A 23,339-nucleotide genomic window follows, 5' to 3' on the forward strand; every position below is an offset into this window, starting at 1 on the left:
CCAATAGATTTAGCTCACAGTTTCGCGCATGTTTTCGTCGCCGGAGATTTTTTTTCTTCTGTTTTGGAGCGTCTTGCTGGGTAGTGCTTCGTGAAGCCCAAGCAGGACCGTTTTTACATTCAGAAATGGAATAGTGAAAAGTGAAAAATGAAAAAGTGATTTGTTTGATTTGTGTCCTCAGTACTGTTGGTTTTTGGCCGCCCGAAGTTCACCGAACCATCCGGAAGTGACATGCAGCACATAAATTTAGAGAATCAATCCGGTGAGTTTGTTCCAGTATGATACTTTTTCTTTTGTGAGCCTTCCGGATCGTTTTTGTTCGCGTCGTGGAACTTCTGATCGTTTCTTGAACGGAAAATGTTATTTTCGGAGTTTGATAATTATGTTCAGATTGCGCATTCTGTCCGGGCGGGTGTAACGCAACTAACAATCGGTTGTGGATGCTTTTTAACTGTTCGATGACCCTGGAGGGATCGATCCTGCTTTTCGTATAATTTTGAGCAGAAAAACCGACTGTGTCCTAGGGTGTTTAGTTCGAACGCGCTTCCTTTCGTTTTTCGATTATCTAAAAATACAGTACCACCCAGTACAGTTTTTCAATGAGCACAGTACAGTTTTTCAATAGGCGTGATTTTTTTTTTTACGCGTATCGTTACACAATCCGATGACCCTGGAGGGATCGGTTTTGCTTTTTACTGGTTGTTGAGCAAAAATATTACTGCACAATCGACAAGCATTTCGCGAAATACTATTTATACTATAAATAAGCTATTGTTTTCTCTTTTGATTGCCGGCATTCAAAAGATTAATTTGAAAACGCTTAAACAACAAATATTTATGGTCTATCGCCAGCTTTCTAGGCGAATCCTGACAATATACCTTCCCCAACCTCCAACTCCGTAGCACTTATGAGGGTGTCGCTGAGTCGGTGGCCTCTCATTAAGTAAGTGCTACATCAACATTTCCTTCCCCTATCCCAAGTTACGGTAAAGATGGGCGTGGCCGGGAATAGCGATATTCATGCTTTTAGTATTCTTGTTTATGATTTGAACAAGGTATACTCCCCTGCCTTGTTCTTGAAAGTAGTCAGGATGAGATTATTAAAAAGAAACATGAATGTTGCTAGTATCCAATCTACGAAGTATACCGTAACTACGCTAACGCTAACGCTAACGCTAACGCTAACGCAGCCTTTATTATATAAAAGCAGTTGAAATAATAGAAACTGCGTAGTCAAAAGGCGTATTTGATGTTTCAGAATATTTTTCAAGAATTCCTCCAGAGATGTCCTCTGGAATCCCTCGATAGGATCCTGCATTTTCTCCAGGGATTCTTCCAGAAATTTAACCGGGGATTCCTCAAGGGGTTACTCCAGATTTTTTTTTTTTTTTTTTTGATTTAAAAATCATTTTTTAATGCACAAGGTAGGTTATTGATCTCGCCCCAAAAAACATAGGTAACCAAGTGTGTATTTTGTTATTACCAATCAAACGATTAGATTTTATTGCATTATTGGTGTACAAGTGTACGAACCATTACAGCTTTTACAAAATTACACTTTAAAAATAAATCTAATTTGCAGGTAAGTTGGAATATCCGCCGTAGTGATACGACGAATACCTAATAGCGTTTACGACGAAGTAGAACGAAACCCTACATTCTTATCTTTCTTCATTAGAAATACTTTCATATTTACATTCATTTGAAGAGAGTGTGCGAAATGGTTATAAATACCGTTTTGTCTCAAATTCCGAACAGACTCATATTCCGAACACTCGGTTTTTGTATGGCCATGTGGTTGAAATGTTTCGTTGATCATCAGATTACCAGGAAATGGCAGCCAATTACAATTCAATTTAATCATTTTCCAATATAGTTTATATCTCAGGAGTAGAGTTACTGTACACATGCTGTAGTCGTAGGTGCAGGAGCCTCATGGCCTGCAAGCGCACGGGCGCGCTGTACATTGTGAGACAATTTTTGGTGCGCCTCATTTCTCTTGACATGTGTCTCACTGTGGTCTCATGTGCTCCGTCACATGTGCTGTTTAAAAGTCAGCGCAATAATTGAAGTGGTTACAAAAGTTATCAACGAGGATCGAAATTGTTACTCTTGGATCGTCAGTCTTCGACCAAATCATATAGACCATCTAGACACCTGCATAATGAGGCGAAAATAGTTTTAAAGGCTCTTCGTTACTAAGCGGTTGTTTCACAACTTGAATACCGATGGCGAGCCGTAGCGCCGAGCAGCGCATGAGACGAGTCTCCCCGAGAGCACATCACCTAGCGCGCGCTTTTAGAATTTTCGTGAACCTCCGGCTAGCGCAGCACACTAGGATTTCCATGAGCTCGGAGACGGTTTGGTGGGAGGCTCGTCAGTACATTTATGTGCTCCTGAGAAATATGTAACTCTACTCAGGAGTAGTGATGATTCTCTAGATCGAGGTCAGTAAAACTAGCTCAGATGAATCTATTTGTGAAATTATGCATTTGAATACGATTTATTCGTGCTGTTCGGAATTTGAATCAAAGTGTTCGGAATATGAGACAAAATGAACACAGTGTTCGGCATTTGAATCAAAATGGCGTTCCATACTTTTACGTAAAAACAATACTGAACAATTTCAAATAAACATTTTTGTCGGCACACCTAACAGCTAACAGTTAGACTTTGTGACAAAATTAAGATTTTCACTAACATGAGCGAATTTAAACCCACCAGGTGCATTTGAAGTTACTGTTGGCCTTAAGTGTTCGAAATATGAGTCAAAACGGTATTGAAACTTCAGAAATATTCAAAATCACAACCTTGTTCTACAAAAAACTCTATACCCTTTTTTCTCTGGAAGATCCCAAAAACTTGACACCCAACTTGACGACAAGGTGTGTCGTGCATCCGGAAAGTTTGGGCACCAATGGTATTAACTGTATCGAAAAGTTTCGCAACAGACAGCTAGGCGTTCGCATCGAACCCGTCGAATCGCAACACGCCGGGGATTTTCATTGCGTGCAGCTTTCCACCGCCGCGGTAGGAAGCCATTTCAGACAAGTTTTTTACCAAAGCGCTACGAAAGCTCGGTTTTACAATCAAGTTTTTCTGCTGACGGGACACGTAATTTATGTTTCCGAAAGAGAAAAGGTCCCGATGGAAACCCGGATTGTCCCGGAGTGTGCCGTCAGGCGGAGCAACAGAACCGGTACCAATCAGCATGCGGTGCCCGTTGGCAGTCGATTACTCATCAATTTTTCGTTAGGTTTCCGGTGGAACTACTGAAGCGACAGCGAGCCATCTCTAACGTAGGTATGTGGCAATGCCAGAAAAGTGTAATTGGAAACTTGACAAATGAATTCAGCTGGGGAAATTGCTGATTGATTATGGGTAGCACAAGCTGGTTTCTGTTGCAGAGCTGAATTGATTGGATTACATAATTAACATCACACGATAGCAATGTAATCTATAAAGTGCAGAACTGGTAACAAATATAATTACTGCTATCGTTTCATGCACTATACGTAAAATGTATTTAAAATAATCTTGATATGTTGTTATTGAACTTGTCAGCTACAGATAGAAATCCGTAGTATGTGCAGTGCCATTTACCATGCGTCTCCATGATGTTGGATCGATTCTACGTCATTGGCCCTTTTTTATTTGATTGGCCGATACTTAGAGTTCCACCAATTTCGACATTTTTGAAAAAAAAAATGATTGGTCGAAAATGACAATATGTTTCTCCTCCTTCTTCTTTTTGGCGTTACGTCCACACTGGGACAGAGGCTGTTTCTCAGCTTACCCAAGCAGCACAGTTTGTTGCAACTCAAGAATAAAATTATCTCTTGAAACTAATCAGAGTTGTCAATTGTTGAAAATATGACTTACAATTGCACTGAATAACAACGCAAAAATCGCAAGAGGCGGAGTCTATTTGCAACATATTCAAGTAAAATCGAAATTGCTTATTTGTTGGAAAATACTTAAAAGAAAAAAATGAAAACAAAAATATGAACGAGAATCGAACTCCCGACCTTAAGATCACCAATCTTCTCCTCTACTCACTACTCCACAAGCTCTTCGAACAATTGCTTCGCCAATGCACTATAAAAGCGACCACATGGTCCATTAATCAAAGCTTGTTGCTTATAACTTGACTGCACCCTTCGGAATACAAGTCCATTACCGGCGAAATTAGGCCATGCCTGAAACAATCTAAACTTTTCACAAAAACTTACGCGCAACACATGAGGAACACCTTTTAAACAAACAAACTGTCGCTAGACCATGGTTTCGTTGTTAGATGATACTTAAGGTGCAACTCAACCATATTGCAACTGGATTGAAACAAACAAACTTCTAGCTATCATACACGTAGTTTAGTGCAACTTTCTCGCAACTAAGTATGATGAATCTTTTTGAGTTGTGGGTATGAGAACGAAAATTGAATGCAAGTTGCGGACGCTTTTAATGAAAGTAATGTGAAACATAACATTAAAACCGGCATTTTGGGAGAAGTTTCAAGAGTTTGTTTGAAAAGTTGCTGAAAACATCTTGATAAATTTGACTTCATTGCTAATTGCAAGGGACATTTGCAGCAAATCTTGTCGTTTCAAAAATGTTGAACATCAAACAAGGAGTGAAATGCATGTTCATTGGAACGGTAATTAAACATTATGAACCTTGAAATTGATATGCAAACAAACAAAATCAGGTAAGTTACATATGCTTTTATTGATACGCGATTGAAACCATTTTTGAAAAGTATCTCTTTGGAAGATGTTTCGCGTGCTACATGGGTAGTGTTCATTGAGCACTTCCACAGTTATTAACTGAGAGATTTCTTTGCCAAAGTTGCCATTTTCGCATTCGTATATCGTCTGACAAGTACACGATGATACTTTCTGTTCGTGGAAGTCAAGGAAATGTTCAATAATTTCGAAAAGATCCTGGATCGACCGGGAATCGAACTCAGACACCTTCAGCATGGCTTTGCTTAGTAGCGGACTCTAACCACTCGACTAAGGAAGTCGTTCATAACATCATTGCTTTGCTACAATTTAACTAGTTAAATTATCATGAACTTGCACGCTACTACTACAGTATGAATCATATGTTATTTTCTTAGTTTCTAAGAAGCCTAATCTGAAAAACAACCACAAGATCATATTTCATTCTCGAGGAAAGTCCTGAATCCTAATGGTATCATTAATTGATTGCTTCAGCCAGATAGAGAACGGCACGTGAATTAATTTGTTTCAGTTATACTGCAGCTCATCTTCATTATGCTGCCTCTCATAAATAACCGTACATCATTCTTAACTGTCTCGTTTCCCCTTTTTCATGACTCTCAGTTTCATTATAGCTAAGTATACGTGTACTTTCTCCAGTGTGTCCTTGTATGACGGGGCAACTACTTGAATTAATTTTTTTTTTCCCAGAAGGCATTGTAGCCGCTTCTGTGACCAGACGTTTGCAATGACGATGTCTTGGGGTTAATGTTAAACAACGTACGCTTTTGAAGAATTAATTGAAAATCTTCAGTTGGGAATCCTTTCAAGTAGGGGGTTTTCACAACTTATTGTTGTGTACGTTCGAAACGCAAATATCAAATTTGAAGTCAAAAGAGAAAATTGGTTTTCACATTTTCTGTTGCAGATTTTGTTTTGAAGAATTATGTTCGATTACTGTAGTTGCTTGGCCAACTACAGTAATCGAACATAAGAATGATAGGGTTAGGCTCACAAATTAGTTTTTTTTTCAGATGGCGATGAAATTCAAAAATATTGAAAGCCATTTAAAATGAGATTCACTGACATTTGACATTTGATTTTCATGACAGATTAACGTTAAGAAAAACAGCCTGTAACGATGAGAAATCGCATAAAATGTTTATCATTTCCGTATCTACACGTAAAGACTGTAATGATCTATGATCCGATTTGAATTATTGCAATTCCTGCGATTTCGCATTATCTGATAGCTACTTTTCATTTTCATAAATTTAGTTTCATTCATTGAAGATAATTATACAATGAAAACTCGATAATTAGGAAATGGTTGATAAACTGTTGAAGGGTTCTTCTTCCAAAAGTGTATTGTGTATAGATGTTATATCGGCATGCGTTTATTACCATGAAAAATGCAATGATCATTTTTTTGCGACATTTCCGCACATAACACCCGTAATAAGCGGTAGTCTCTTGCAAAAAGTGAAGATAGCCCCAAAGGTGTGAATTGCCATTAACAGCCGAACATTTCTGGAAGCGTGCCTTAAATTGACCGGTTTACACAATCATTCTCATGTCTGGATTACAGAGTTTGAGAACTAATTTCCGAAGCATTGAATATTATACTGCCAATCGTCTATACATTAAAGTACACATCTATGTCGCCGCGAAAAAAATAAAGCAAGGATTACAAAATGAAACGCTAAATTGCTTTATTTAGCAATTGGGTTGTTTAGCGATGAAACATTCGCGGTTTTTCGTAGCTTGATCGAAAGAGCATATTTTTCTAAGCATAACACAATTTTATTGCACTCCAATATCCTTATTTTTAAGATATAAATGATTAATTATGATTTCAATCTGTAGACTCAATGACATTTCAATTTACATTATGACAGCTCGTCCCGTAGTAAAATTTGCCGAGGGGTGGTTCAAAAGTGATTTCCATACCAACTTCAAACGTGTTTTAAAAATAGTTTCAGTGCACGCAAAATTATGAAATTATGGGTAATGGCTCAATTTCTGACATAGAATCAGAATAAGTTAAAAAAAAAACTGGAAACACGCCAAACAAGAATATGTAAAAAAAACGCTATACAAGCCAATTGACTCAGCTTCGAGACATTCCAGACACATATTTGGAATAAACATGCAGTACTAGAACCAAGAATTTGTTTTATACGCACTCAATCAATAGGATGAGTAAAGCTAAAGACTGGAACGCGCAAAAATTGGTCGACAAAAAAATCGTATCTTTCAGTCAAATTTCATAATACAAAAACTTTTTTGTTTTGATAGCTCAATTCATATATCAGATGGAAAATATGTTCGTTTATTATTTTTATTTGCTAAATCCGAACTGCCGTGCCTTCAGGTTAACCCCTTTCAAAAAAAAAAAATGCAGAGTGGTCTCATCGACCTTATTCGCCACCGAACGCCAGTTTGATTGAAACTGCTGCTCGTTATCCATGGATTTATAAGTTGAAAAATATCAGACAAAGACCCAAAACCGTTAGATATTGATCGCATTGTACCACTCGACTGCCTTTTTCCCATAGTGGCAGCTCACTAAGTCTAGCCAGAACAGCAGAAGGTATATTATGGAATGGTGGCAGTCGCTTTTAGAGGCAATCCTAGGGATGGTTCAAATATTACGTAACGCAACAGGGGGAGGAAGGGGGTCTTCCGTAGTGTTACAGTCCATACAAAAAATTTAAATTTTTCATGCAAAAGCTGTTACGTGGGGGAGGTAGGGGATCTAAAATTGGCAAATTTCGCGTTACGTAATATTTGAAGCATCCCCTAGATGTAGATCTCTTGATGTATCCCGACGGTTCCTGTATTGATGAAAATTATACTTTTCAGACCACACGTGCATATGGCATGCCGGACGAGATATTTTTTCAAGAATTTCGATAATTTGATGGTTTTGAAAATTTCGGCGCTTTCCTTTTCCAGATGCAGTATAAAACTCTTGTCCTGGAAGCTGCTTAAAATCCGCCTTCACTTAAGTTTCATGCGAGAACGTCGGATTCTCTTGCTGCACGAGCAAAATTTTGACACGTTACTTCTATTAGTGGGACGTCATTTTGAAAACTGGAGAACAAAACAATAAACCATCATAGCAACCATTGTATATACACTCAACTTTCAAATGCAGCATTTCAGGTTTTTATTCAATGCATTTTCAATAGAAACACATCAATTTGAAGTTGATTAATTTTTACGCGTTCCAGTCTGTAGACCGCAATGTTTTTTTACCTACCGTTAGCTTCATTTTTTACCCAAAATCATGAAAACCTTTTGTTTTTCGATAGGGTGATGTGCTAGTAGGGTAACTTGGTGTAATACGCACCAACGGGGCAATATGCCCCTCTGCATTTTCACGGGATTGAGGCTTCTTTTACACGATAATATGATAACATATCTTAACTATTCGCGAAAACATGATGTTGCGTACATATGTTCTTTGATGTGAATAAACAATCAATAATGATTCTTAAAATATCGAAATCCGATTTTTGGTTTAAAATTTTACTTCTGATAAGCAAGCCTCAGGGTGAATGAAGCCCATTCTTTAAGTAAAGTTATAGTTTTTATTACAACAACTTTTACCGGAAGACGAACGCTAATGGACCCTTTTAAGCTTAGCAAGTGGTGGAATTCTCCCTGGAAACATTTCTACAACGTTGTGGACCTTTTTTCTATGCGAGGGGCATATTGCCCGGGTTGTTTTGAAACGTTAACATTGGAACCATTTACAAAAAAACATCTCGTACACTTTTTCGGAGCAACATGGAAAGAGAAAGTTGCGTGCAGAGCATGACCAACTATATGAGGAACATCTTGACATAAAAAAAACTTTAGGAGTGATGCATTTGCTACTGCGATAGGACAGTATTTCCTTAAGGGGGGGGGCGTATTACACCTTTTTACCCTATCCATCGTATTAAGCTTTGATCAGTGACAACCTGAATGATGTTGATTCAAACCGGAGCCAAACATTTCTTTCACAAAACGGCTTTCACATTGTACAATAAGATTTTAATAAATCTTGATCGTCTTTTTGGAAATAATGCAATGAAATTGCGTCTTGCCATATTCTCAGTACGTGGTATCGTTTCCATTTCTGTCGCAATCAGTTTTCAGATCCGTCTCACAACTTACGACTCACTGTGATATAGTGAATGGTCAAAATACAACACGTCAACGCTATTCTAACATGTCTTTCTAGAATATATAAATCTACGGGCATCTTCTTCCATTCCTTCAACATAATGAAATATATTAATTTCCTTTAAAAGTAATTGTTTGCCATCAAAATTCAGCTCAAACTTTATGATTGAAATACAGTAGTTTTGTTGCATTTTCGGTGAACAAGTGTACGAACTATAACAGCTTGCACAAAATTACACTTGGAAAATGAATCTGTGTTGCAGGTAAGGGGCTGTCCATTAATTATGTAAGGGTTTATGGGGGGAGGGGGGGTTTGGTTTTTCTTACGCGCCATACAATTTATTTTCAATTTTCATACAAAAAATCTTACCATGGGGGGAGGGGGGGATGAAAAACCCTGAAAATTGTCTTACGTAATTAATGGATCGCCCCTAAGTTGGAATATCCGCAGTAGTGGAATATTTTAAGTTTGATACGACGAATAATAGCGCCTACAACGAAGAAGAACGAAACCCTATGTTTGCATCATTTTCACAAGTTCTCAAAAAACTTTTTTAATTTTATAATATGTGCAGGCTTTTATTATTGTTCCCCTTTTTTCTAAGATATTTTGATGTTTCTTGGAGGACCGACAATTACTATTAACATTTTCAACGTCATTTTGTTTTTTAGACAATTTATCACAAAAACAAAATTTATCAAACCATGAGAGTCCACAACTCTTTTTTATGGGGGGATAACAGTGCATAATAAAACTCTTATAAACAAGCTCCAAACCAGGGGGCACTATTTAAATAGGATGTTCAAGGATTGTTGGGGCCTAGTTCGCAGCTGCTATTTATCAAACTTGTTACAATTTGCGGCTCATTGTCGATCATGGACCAATACAGATGCGATGTTTTTCTTCGCTTGCTCAGATTATGCTTCGAAATCAATTGAGAACGAATTCAGCAATGCTTGATCATATTTATTAAATCCGTGTTTTCCGCATTTCTGTTACCACTGGTCTATCGCAGACGGAAACGGTAATTAAAGTGCGCAATTGCATCCGATCGGGTAGATGCCTTTTGGGGACTTATTCTCCGCAAATCAAAGATTAAGTGCTCTGAAGACACCTACATGATTCGATGTTATCCCGCACTTTTATTGACAATTGCGCACTTATTAAGCCGCACTTCGCAGTCCAGTAGTGAAAGAAATACCCAATAATCACAACCTTGAATGCTGTTGTAGTGTTCCTTCTGCTATCAAACATAGCATAGGTTTCCAAAAATTAAAATACATGCTATTCACTAAATATGGGGTCATTGAATCCGAATCAAGTCTCAAAAATCTTACAACTTGTTGATAAATCGGTACATTTTGTAATTGAAATTTATGAATTACAGAACAAAACACCTAAATGTAGGTAAATTTCTTGCAACTTGTTCACGAAAAACAAATCATTTCTCTGGAAATGAATATTTATACTCGATTCAAATTCAAAATTGGGTTCAGAAAAAAAAACCTTCATCAAACATTCCTTTAAAGCCTATTTTTTTCATGGTATAATTTGTTAAAATATACACGATTTCCAGTCGAAACAAATCACTCGCGAGGTATTCGTGATTGTCATGGGGAAATTGCGTTCGTGGCAAATCATATAACGTTTGCCCAGACAAACGTCATTCCTATTATCAAAATGTTATCCCCACCCTGATCTTGCACTGTAAACTCGGCATTACCCTTATGGGAGTAAAAAATGCCCATTTTTTGCCGATATATGCAGCTGTCAAAATAATGGGTATTTAACAATTTCCAATAATGGGTATTAAGTGCCCTTTTACATATTCCGTTTATTTACCCTTTAATGGGTGAAAAAATCCTTGGCAACAATCGGTAGATTTATGCAGCAGCCTAAATACTATAGTATACACAGTTTTGTTCTCATAAAAATACAATAAGTTCGAAGAAATGCAGAAAGGTTCAAAGTAGGTACATAAATTGCCTTTTTTGTATGTTTTATTTATTATCCTATCATATTTTGCAGGATTATTTTGCTGCTGAGTACATTCCGCATTCCCGAAACTTCTAGTAGCAGTGGCCCCATTTTCCAGATCAACAACTCAGTCAGATAGCTCTTTCTCCTGCATTGGAGCAATAATAATACATCGTAATAAATATATTGAATAAAATGTATTATATTCTCGAGATTTCATTGTTGATTATCCTACGAAAAGTAATATAAAAATTAAATTATATTTTCATCTTAAAAAAGAGTAAAATTTACTCTGTTTCTCGTGAAAAAATATTTTGGATAGAGGGTAAAATTTACTCGTTGATTTGACGTACAAGCCGTTTACTCTTTAATGAGTAAATGCCCTTTACTCTTTTTATGAGTTAAACTAGTTTCTCTCAAAGAGGGTACTTTTTTACCCTTTAAAGGGTACTTTGGTGTTACAGTTTGCATGCATGCAATGTTGGGCCCGCCATGTGTAAATACTACAAATGTAGATCAACAAACTAACACAAACCAATGCATAGGCATAGGTAGCAGTGTTGACAAGGTCACTGGAATGTATCTGGATTGGCTTCAATGAATTAGAAGATAAGATACACAAATCGCTACAGTACCAGAACGAGTTGTAAAGGCTTGACGAGGGAAACCAATAAACATAAGTTCTCAAACTAAACAGAATACGACTTATTAATTCTAACATAATTATCTTCAGTGTCAGTACAGATTTAGGAAAATCAAGAATAGCTTTCAGGCAATCTGACATCACATAAATTTTAATACCGTAAAACGGGGTATCTTTAATAATGCGGGTAACTTTGATAGTGCGTTACCCACCACATACTAAACCAAGTATCATAATTTCTGTTAATCGGTTAAGCAGAACGAATGCAAAACTAAAGAATATTAGTATGACACTTCATGTAAGAGCAGTTTTCATTTGAATCGAGAACATTTGAGGCTTTATTTAGGAATATTAAAAATTGATACGATTTTACCGTTTTTGAAACGCTTATTTGATGTAGTTTTGAATAGTTGTTCAATTGTCTTTGACATCCTAGTTATCATAGAACTAGACTATGGTCTCAAATTTCTTAGCGAATGCCATTTTCACAAACTGGGACCATTTATGTTATCTACGCCTGAAATTTCCATATAACGTTAAACGCCTAGAGGTATGCAATGTCCTATAAATGTTACGAAATTCAGTCAATTTTATTCGATTTATACTCCATTATCAAAGTAACCCTAAAACAGAAAACCTACTTCGAATTATGTGAAAAGTTAAATATCCCTTCAAAATGAATCTGTTGGAAATCTACCAACTGTAATCGATAGCTAGGATGCCGGTACTTGTTTTAAAAATATAAATTACAATTCTTTGAAACAGCATGCATAAATATTCAAGATTCCTTCGAAAAAAAACTATCAAAGTTACCCCGTTTTATGGTACACATAAAATATGTTGGATAATGAAATAAATTGTAGCTACGCCGGTATGGCGCATTGGAAAATGTTACGCCACGAAGCAAAATCATTAGTTTTTGATAAATTAAAAAACACCGATTAACATTTGTATTACACCAAACAGACTCTGAGAGCCTCTAATAACTTTTTGTTAAAATTTCATACCTACTGGAATCGTACCAGCTTCTCAAGTAAGTGCACTTTGGACATATTTACAATTAGAGAAACATAATGTTATTCGACAATGCCATTTTGGGGTTCATGTATCGTTTACAGCTAAGATACAGGGAAAGCTTGTCAATTTTCAACCAGAATTTGATTGAATTAATACGAATTATTGTACACTGCTTCCAGATCGTCCTTCTCTGTTCCTACAACATCGTATGAGGCGTCTGTACGGGAATCCGCTGTGCTATTTTCAATGATGGTAAAACAAATATACTGGAAAATGTTTGGAATGGTTTTTGAACATTATTCACATGCAACTGCAGTGAATTCCTTCACCATTTCTTCAGGTGTAAGCCATACTACACCCTCGAATGCACATTGGTCCCAAAGCCATATCTAGGAAGACAAAAACAATTGCGCCTAAACCGTCAATTTTAGATATATAGTGTCTTCGGCAAAGTTTCTCCATATTTCTCAGACATTTTTTTCAGAGATGTGAAATTAGGGTGGCCCACATGGTTTACGAGATCAGCACATAAACTTTTTTGCTGACACATTTAGGACTACACAATGTTCTACAATGTTTTAGAACAATTGATTTGGAGCAACTTTGCCGAAGAACCCAAATTTCTTTCTCTTATGATTCGCGAGTTATGATTTTTTTTAACAAAAAAGTTAGGGTGGTACTGAAAAATAAGTTTTTTCTTGATAACTTTTCACACGATAATTTCTCGCAAAAACTTTGTTCCGAGCACTTTTAGAACTTTTGATTGCGCAACTTTTTGCCGAAGAAACTACTGTTCCATCGCTTATGGTTACAGAGTTATAAGAACTTTTCTTTGAAAAAAAAGGTTGTTTTCAAATGCCGATATCTCCAAAAGGCGCAAACGGATTTTCAATCTTTTGTCGGCATTAGAAGGATTATCTCTTTCTCTGTTTATGGTGAAAAAACTGTGAGGACGTTTTTTGTTTGAAAAGATTGACAAAATTTTGAAAATAATATGTTTTTTAACCGAAAATTGTCCATAACTTGAAAAATATTCGAGATAGCTCTTTGGTGCCTTCAGCAAAAATGTGCAAAATTGAAAGTTCTGAAAGTGCTTCATACAAAGCATTCATAAGAAATCAACCCTTTAAGATATATTCACCATAAACCGAATTTTATATGGTAAAGAAAGCGAAAAAAGAGATATTTGCTGGAACAATCGAAATAACTGTATGTGAAGTCATTTTAAATTGAATACACATGTGTTGATATCGATCATAGTAAGCGGAATCTAAGGAGTTGAAAAAAGGAAAATTATTTGCTGAAGCAGTTTTCAAGTGATCAAGGCCCACCTTCTGGTTCTTTACCTTAGACAGATATTTGGGATTTATATCTGGCTCTTGTTCAAGATTCATGCATTCTTTAACAGGCGAATGCTGCCCTCACTTATTCGTTGTGGCAGATTTATTGGATTTGATTGAATTGAATGGGATAATGGAATAATTGCAGATACTTCTATATTTCTATAGCAGGATATCACGGGAAGTAAGGTTTTGGTAATTTGAAGGAATTCTTCAAAGTATACGTTTTGTAATCGTTTAGGGATGATAATATAATAAACGGGACCGGTATTGAACGCATGACCTTCTGCTTAGTAAGCCGAAGCGGTAGCAATTTATAACCAACCACGGCATAGATTAGCTGGACAAACAATATGTCGCGTGAAATAACAACTAACTCCTTAGATTTCGCTTATTGTGATCGATCTTTTTTCATTACATATATATTCAATTTAAAATGACTTTACATACAGTTATTCCGGTTGTTCCAGCAAATATCTCTTTTTTCGCTTCTTTATGATACAAAACGGTTTATGGTGAATATATCTTAAAGCGATAGTTTTTCATGAATACTTTGTATGAAGCGCTTTCAGAACTTTCAATTTTGCACATTTTTGCTGAAGGCACCAAAGAGCTATCTCGAATATTTTTCAAGTTATGGACAATTTTCGGTTAAAAAACATATTATTTTCAAAATTTTGTCAATCTTTTCAAACAAAAAACGTCCTCACAGTTTTTTCACCATAAACAGAGAAAGAGATAATCTTTCTAATGCCGACAAAAGATTGAAAATCCGGTTGCGCCTTTCGGAGATATCGGCATTTGAAAACAACCATTTTTTCGAAGAAAATTTTCGATAACTCTGTAACCATAAGATATAGAACATTAGATTCTTAGGCAAAAAGTTGCGCAATCAAAAGTTCTAAAAGTGCTCGGAACAAAGTTTTTGCGAGAAATTATCGTATGAAAAGTTATCAAGAAACAACTGATTTTTCAGTACCACCCTAACCTTTTTGTTAAAAAAATTATAACTCGCGAACCATAAAAGATAGAAATTTGGGTTCTTCGGCAAAGTTGCTCCAAATCGATTGTTCTAAAACATTGTAGAACATTGTGTAGTCCTAAATGTGTCAGCAAAAAAGTTTATGTGCTGATCTCGTAAACCGTATGGGCCACCCTAATTTCACATCTCTGAAAAAAATGTCTGAGAAATATGGAGAAACTTTGCCGAAGACACCATATATCTAAAATTGACGGTTTAGGCGCAATCGTTTTTGTCTTCCTAGATATGGCTTTGGGACCAATGTGGAATGTATTGAACTTATACAACTGTGTTAAATCGTGTGTAAAACGATGAAATAATACGAAGCAGCAAATGTTTTCCGATAGACATTTTGTAAATACGGAACAGTATCACAGTTGGCGCAACTTCAAGAGATAATGATCAAAAAAGTTACGCCTGACGTATAAATTTTTCCATTGTAGTTCTGTACAATTATTTTTTTGAAAATATGGTATTTTTATAATGTTATTGATCATAATTTTTGGTAGGGTTATGGTTTCGGACCCATGGAATTCAAATATTACGAAATCTCATTTCCCGCCAAAACTGTAGATACGCCCTCAACGCGAGATGTGTAACTATCTAATTATCTGATTTCGATCAAGCGTGCTTAGCCACGTCGAAGCGCCTTGTTCATGAAATTGTTATTTCACGATAACAAAAAAAATGCTACCTATTGCAGCAATTTGGGTTCAAAGCCATAGAATGCTCATATAATTTCAAAAAAAATTCGCCAAATCCTAACATACATCCTGAAAACCAACAATAAAGTAGATAATGCTACACAAATAACATGAATACTGCTACATCGTATAGAATCCAATCCACTTACCTCCGCGATGATTCCGGTGTTTTTCCTTATCTCCGTGCAGTCCTCCTTGCTGGTCGAATCACAGTTGTAGCACTTGATACCATGACCTGGTGGTGGCGGTGGAGTAGAGGGCCAATTTGGGTCGCCGAAGGTCCCCCGAAAGGATCCAAAAAGCCGCAAGCAAAAATTCCGAATAGAAGAAACATGAAAGCAAAACGACAAAGGAGAAAGAAATTAATTTTCAACGGATTCGGATTTACAATCTCTCCGGTGCCATCTCGATGGGATCCCGTCCTCGGAGCAGAGGGCACTTGTGAGGGAGGGGTTATGAATATGTGTAGATGAATTGTATGGGGATGCGACCTCTTTTACCATCCGCCGCAATCATCCCATCCGTATAAGGGAAGACGGGGTAATATGACTATGGCTATGAGTTTCGTCGGAAATGTTATTCTAAATATGTTCACAGGTAAGTCTCATGAATAATCGTACCTTACACTTATAACTACTAAAACAGTCATTGGATTGAAGGAATCATATCTAAGACATGAAATTCAAAAAATGTTAACATTTTCAAACGATTTTCAAAACAACGGGGTATAACGCGCCACCTGAACCACAAATGTTTGTTTTTTTCGTAGTAAAATCCAGCTATTTTCCTATTCTTATGTATGCAGCAGATTCTATAATAAAAACTACCAATTGAACTTTAACACTTCACTTTTTGAAAAAATAAAAAACTCAAATCACTAGTAAGGCGTAGCAAATAATGTGTAAGGCGAGCAAATAATGTGTACCTAATCAAATGAAAGGATTGTCAAAATTACAAATTCCTGCTTGTTTGGCAGGTGGTCAATTAACGTGTTTATTTATTGTGTGTGTGAAAGTTAGGTATAAGTTTAAACAGCCAAGAGTACCCATTTTTGGTATGGTTTTGTTTGAAAATTTCTATGCTTTCCGCTACGTCAAGTTTCCAAGGATTTAAAATATGTCGTAAGAGTTTTTTAGTATAAATAATAGATCCATGCGATATTCTCTTCAAGTCTAGCACTCGACACTGAAGAAGTCTGTAATCGCAGACGAAATAGGCCTATCTGTCAAGATAAGCAACACATATTAGAGTTTAAAGGTATTTGCTCGCCTTACTAGTGATTTTAGTATTTTATTTTTTGCAAAAAGTGAAGTGTTAAAGTTCAATTGGTAGTTTTAAATATACTCTAATAATCCCTCCCCTAAATTTAATATAAAAAGTGTAGATACTATAATGTTCTTTGTCTCGTTTAAGTTTTAATTTTTGAGGCATAATTTGAGTTACATGGTACCAGCAACGAATAGAGTCATGGTCGAGAACATAATGGGTACCACTTCTAGTACTGCATTTGATCCCTCGGTACTGCAAAAGGTATCCAAATTTGACAGAACGCACTCTACGCCATTTTCTCCCAATGTTGGCAAAAACGTTGTTGCATTTAATATTTTTGATGACGAAATTGGGAAATGTCGGATACAGAAATCGTATTCAACTAAAATACTTTTTTATCTTTGAGATATTACGGTTGCGTATTTTACATCTAGTTCCCCTTTGTAGGGAAAACGCAGTCGAAAGAAAATCTCATGTATTTTACAGCCCACATGTTGGATCGAGGAGGAAGATTTTTTTATTCATTTTCGTTCCTGTTGTGCCTTTTTCGCATCATAAAGGGGATATGAAGAAGTGGTTTTCCTCCATTCCAGATAATATTAAGAAGCACTCCTGCTTGGTATGTTCGTGTTCGCTGATGCTACAATCAGAACCTTGGCGCATTTATCACAGAAGGGGGGCTGGCTGTTTTACGTCTACCATAATTCCAATTTGTGCTATGAATAACGATGCAAATGCAAAGCTGAACACTTAATCCCTTTGATTACGCTCGTTAATGGTTGGGTCACGAAAGGCAATCCCGGTTCCCATACCACAGAGCAAACCGGAAGGGATTCTCTCCTACTTCCAATGTGCGGATGGCATCATCGCCACGGGCGTAGTTAGAGCAATTACTACAAGGAATCTTTCGGCATTCTGATGGGATGTCCCTCCAGTATGTTTACAGTGGTACAACTTTAGACTTTCCCAGAAATTCCATCGAAGGATTTCTGCAGCGGTTCATCCAAAAAAATATCGACGATTCAACCAGAGACTTTTCCACGAACCATTTCAATGAATTTTTCGAGAAATTCCACAGATTCCATAGACAAAAATCAAAATTCAAGTTTTTTTTATTCGGAAGTAATAAGTATCTAGATGTGTTTATGGATAGCATCTACTATGGAAACAATTATTGGTAAACTCAATACAGTACCAGAAAAACAGCCTAACTGACAAATGTAAACAAACTGAGTTGTATTCACCTAACAGCTGTTCCAAAACATAACGTTTTTCACGAAATAAGTGATAAAAATACAAAGGCGCGTTTGATATTCTCTTTCAATTCGAAGTCTGATGTCAATTTCGCCGTTCTTCCCCACGCGGTAACCGGGCGCATTTGAAACTTAATGTGCAGAAGGGCGATAGTGATGAAGGTTCGTGTGATAAAGCGTAGCAAAACGGCGAAGCTGGTGATAGTCAAACCAGAAGGACAAGGACAAAATTGACAATCACTGTTGTCAAACTGAAGGAGACGAAAAATCGAGGGGCGCAACAATTATAAGTTTTGATAAATGGCACATGATGCATTCTTATTTATTTTAACAAGTGAATGAAAATAAATCAAATGGTTTGCAACAAAAATTATATTGCAATGGATCATACAAAAATGCATCATGCAATTAAATCGATCGGAAACATAATAAAGAATTGAAATCATATCCGCTTATCATAAAACCGATTTTACTGAGAATGTATTAGTTTTCACATTCGCCCTGATTCTGACTCAGTATAGAACTATAAAAAGCATCAAAACTATGAGTCATTTTACGAGACGTTTCGGAACCAAGGGTGGAGGTCGGCTGTCAAATGAGAGTAAAGTTGAGAAGCCTCCAACCTAAGTCCAGAACCAATTTTAAAACTTAACGCCAAAACATAAACATTATTTGCGAAATTACAGGTAATCAATGCGTTTGAAAGAAATTATTTGCAAGCAGTTTTTTGCTACATGCCATTGCAGTGTGCTGTTGGCAATTTGATCAGCAAATTCAGCTAAATTTTCAAAATGGATGTTTTCGAGAAAATTGGTTACGCCTTCACCATCGTTGTTGTTTACATGGATGTTTACATTTTAGAACCAGCGACACTTTGAGGTAGCAAGCAGTAAAGAGCCACGATTACCTCCCTTGTTCGGAACAGCTGATCGTCGACACGGTGTTAATTGACAGGAGACCTGGGATTTTGTTTGGATAAAATCTAACGTGGTTTTCAACAACGCCTTATCTTACCAAACGAGGATATGGAGAAAATGACTAACAAGAGATCCAAAAATGACCGATCCTGCAACATTACACCTAGTTATTGTATCAACTACCTCTTTGTTACCCATATTTCTTAGAGAAAGGCACTTTTGTGATCAGAAACATTTTAATAATTATTCTCCATTTAAGTTTCAACCAACATCAGCGCGAAAACTGATGACGATTATTAGAAAGGTAAACTTTAGTCTAGAGATGGGCAAAACAGTTATTTTCGTTGAACCGTTCTCAGCTGAGCAGTTTTTTGCAAAGAACTATTTAATTTGAACCGTTCTTCCGTTCGATTAATTTTAGTTTTTTTTTTTTTGTATATTCTAGTTATTTTGTTTCAGATATATCGTTTTAAAATAATAACAGGATTGTTTGTTTTATATTTGCTATTTATTTAGGATTCAACCAACACTGTTACAATTTTCATACATTGTGTTCAAAGATTTTGATGGATGAACACAATTTTTGATACGTTCTTTGGTTTCAACCTGCTTCTTTTTTCGTTGCAAATTTGTCCCGTCTTGTAGAAAACTCGTTCACACGGAACGGAAGTACCAGGAATACACAGCCGCTTCTGCATAATGCTGAAAAGGTTTGGGTAAATGCATTTACGCTCCATCCACCAAGTTAACGGATCGTTGGTTCTGGGTAAGATGGGATCTGCAATGTATTTGTCCAGCTCGATACTACAGACAGCATCAGGATCTTGTTTGAATTGTATCTTGCTGACAGATTCATCAAACTCTTCCCAAAGTGACGATTTCGATGAACGCTCCGAAAAATCAGCTTCCCTGGAACATTCTTCGCCGATTGACTTAACATCCTGTAGATCACGAATCTGGCTTAATAGTGCATCATACGCTGATTTGTAATCATCTTCATTCTCGAATCCTTGCTTTTTAAAACGAGGATCAAGTATCACTGCTTGAGAAATCATCTCGTTTTTAGCTGTTTATTTTAAAGATTATGTACTAACATCACTTTTAATAGAAAATTTAAGTATATAAGCCAATGAAGTTCACCGTTGTACTTGTTTTCCTCCATTTAGTTTTATAGTTTTGATAACATTTTAGAAAGCAGACTTGAAAAATCGTGAAAAATGATCCATTTAACCAGAAATTACGGTAGTCGGAGTAAGGAGTGCATTGAAAAGTAGTCGCAAATGTTTGGCGATTTATTGCGCGCGAACGAATGTTTTTTTATTATGAAAATTAAAAGTTTTGTTAAAAATTGTACGGATGCTTTTGTTTACATGTCAAAATTCATTATTTCATTCTCTTTGCTGTTTCGTAAAGTTTGTACGGAAGATGTCACGAATTTAAATTGTCGTTAAAAAGAAAATTTTGCACATCTGGTGCACCGAGAAGGGCATTTTCTTCAATCGGATCGCAAAACGAGTAAAAGATTAACCGGCAAGTGTGAAACGGATAATCGAAAGGTTCGGTACGGAATTATTTTTGGAGGATTCGAAAAGAAGCAAACGAAAACCTAGCTCGGGTGACTCCAAATTGAACCAAAAAGTGGTGGATTATGTTCAACAGAACCGATTCCTCTCTACTCGGGATTTGGCCAAAAAATTCAAAATCAGCATCGGTATGAATCAGCGGATTAAGAAAAGACATAACTTGAGGACCTGCAAAAAGCAGCAGACCCCTAAACAGTCCCTGGAACAAAAGTGTCGTGCCAAAAACCGAGCTCGAAAGCTATACAACCATTTTTTGGACAATCTATACCAATGCATTCTAATAGACGATGAAACATACGTCAAGGAGGATGCTAAAACGCTTCCGAGACCGATAATGTAACAATTTTTAGTGGTTTCCCAAATCAATATTTATACTAATCAAAAAGTGTGTGTTCGTGGGAGAAATGGTGTACACGTAAAAGTATAGTGCAGACGCTCATCTTCGAGACCACGGCTATTTCCCACTTATAAATCAGTTATCACTGCGATTCGTAAATTCAACCTTATTTTACTGCACACTTATATTATTTTACTGTATTTTCTTTTTCTCTTTGTTTAGAAAAAACTTGACTCAGAAGGGGCGACTACCTCCCCCCCGTTGTCATACTTTTTGTATGGATTCTTCAAAAATTTTGTAAAGCTTGTCACGCTTGGCCGGAATTTAAGTGTGTGCATGATATTAAAATAATTTAAGTGTGTAAAATTCACCGTAATCCGTAATTATTTTTAAGTGTGTATATTTCCGGGAATAATCCTTAAAATTCGTAGGAAAACTGAATTGAATGAAGTAATTCTAAATGCTTTAACAAACAACCCTTTGGCTTAGATTATGAGAAGACTCTCAAGTTCTTTTGAAAGCATTCTTGGAAAAATGTCTAGCTTCAGGATTCTTCGAAAACTTTGCAGGATTTGTTTCAAATATTCTGAAGTAATTAATGCCTGAAACCAGGGACGAAAACACTCAATCTTCCCTCGCCTATATTGACGCTTGCTTGGTAGAATCTTCGTTGATTTTTATTTGTTTTTATCCTCACCTTAAAAACACAACAAAGATTGACAAAGCGCTTGCTGCAAGATTTTCAGTTTTTCTTTTAACCTGCTGATACTCAACCGCTTTATGATAATCGGAAACAAAAAATGATTTTCATTCGAAACAGCTTGAGTCTTTTACATTCCGCTTCGGCAAGTTGTAATTCTTGCATGAAGCACACTAAAGACGCGTCAATATCATCGATTCCGTGCATCGGATTGTTCATTACCCGTAAAGCAGTATATTTTTTAATTAATATGAACCTCATTGAAAATCATTTTTTTAAAACTGATACTCTTCTGGTTCTGATAATCAAAAACACCAATGACATACGGGCATCGTTGGTTATTTTCTTCATCTATTTTTGTGCCATCTTCATTGGTACAATCATATTGGTGGTGGTGCGGTTACTTTGATGGTGGCATAAATGTCAGTGAATTGAGTATAGTGAGCATGTTTTTTTTCGTCCCTGGCTGAAACATTAGAAGATTGTTTTAGGATGATTTCGTACCTTTTCCGTCCTGAACAAATTTATATTTAAATCGCATTTTGGGCTCCACTTTGTTCACTGTAATAGAATGAGGAGGATTTGCATCTTTCATACTGTTACGTGTCATGCAAAAGTTCAAAATAACCACAGAAAAAGGATGGATATTATCAAAAATTGTTATTTTGTAAAAAAATGGTGAATAATTCCTTCGAGATCGTTCGCCCCACCATGATGGAAATCCTGGCTACACCAATCATTATCCCCGCCGAGTGGGAACGATATTCCTGGACCTCGTTGCCTATCTAATCGTTGTAAGCGCTTCAAGCGAAGAAACCTTGTTGGTGGTTCGGACCAACTACTGAACGTCTTTCCTGCTTAGAGTGTGGTTGAGCTTTTGAATCATAATTTGCTTCCAAAATATCTTAGTAGAATATTGAACAAGTCAATACATACATTTTCTTATCTGCACATCGACTGAAAAAAATAATGTTGAACAGAACTCACATCTTTTGAACATGCACAGCAAGTTGGAAAATTTAGGTCAGGAAGGGCAATCTTTCAAGACTATGGAATAACCCCTGAAACGTTTCACACCCTAATGCGAACAGGAAAGCACTTTCCCGGGGCCAACCATAAGTGTTCCTTCGGGTCCAGGAAAAGCACGTCGTCGTCGTTCCCTAGCTCTGAATGTGTTGTGCGCTCAGTGCGCGGTATTTAATTCATTACTGCTTCTCCTTCAGCTGGGCTATTTAATATGCAAATAATGTAAATCACGCGAAAAATACCAGCAATGTTGTGGGGGGCGAATACATTGTTGATGGCGGTGCAATGGGAACAAGTGTAGTAAAGCTGTAAAGCTAGGTGCTACACGCCATTCATTCTCCTCTCTACTACAAAAACCGGCACACCTGAGTACCGGAGAGGGTGGCACACGCGCTACACTTAAAATAGCTGGTGCTTTATATTTATGCTAATCGTAAATTTGACGTTACCCCGAGCAGTGTAACAGCTGAAAAAATGAATGAGTCCTTTATTTTACGTAACGTAAACGTGTGGGCGAATCGACGCGTGGGTACCAGTAATAAAGGATCGTTTTCCACTCTTTTCTGCATGATTAGATGACGCTATAGTGTGACCTCCGAAGGTTCTATCGTTTTCAATGTTACCATTACAGGAGTGAAATTATGTGTCATT

The 23,339-nt window shown here is 36.7% G+C and overlaps 1 protein-coding gene across 1 annotated transcript in view; it reads right to left on the bottom strand.

The window, feature by feature from the left end:
* Positions 1–23,339, bottom strand: part of LOC110676888 — an 81,845-nt gene that overhangs the window by 16,885 nt on the left and 41,621 nt on the right. Inside the window, exon 3 of the mRNA XM_021846444.1 lies at positions 15,753–15,838. Within this exon, the coding sequence (XP_021702136.1) occupies positions 15,753–15,838 (86 nt within the window). The remainder of the gene's footprint in view (positions 1–15,752; positions 15,839–23,339) is intronic.

Source organism: Aedes aegypti, chromosome 2, assembly GCF_002204515.2.
Source record: "Aedes aegypti strain LVP_AGWG chromosome 2, AaegL5.0 Primary Assembly, whole genome shotgun sequence".
Classification (NCBI taxonomy): domain Eukaryota; kingdom Metazoa; phylum Arthropoda; class Insecta; order Diptera; family Culicidae; genus Aedes; species Aedes aegypti.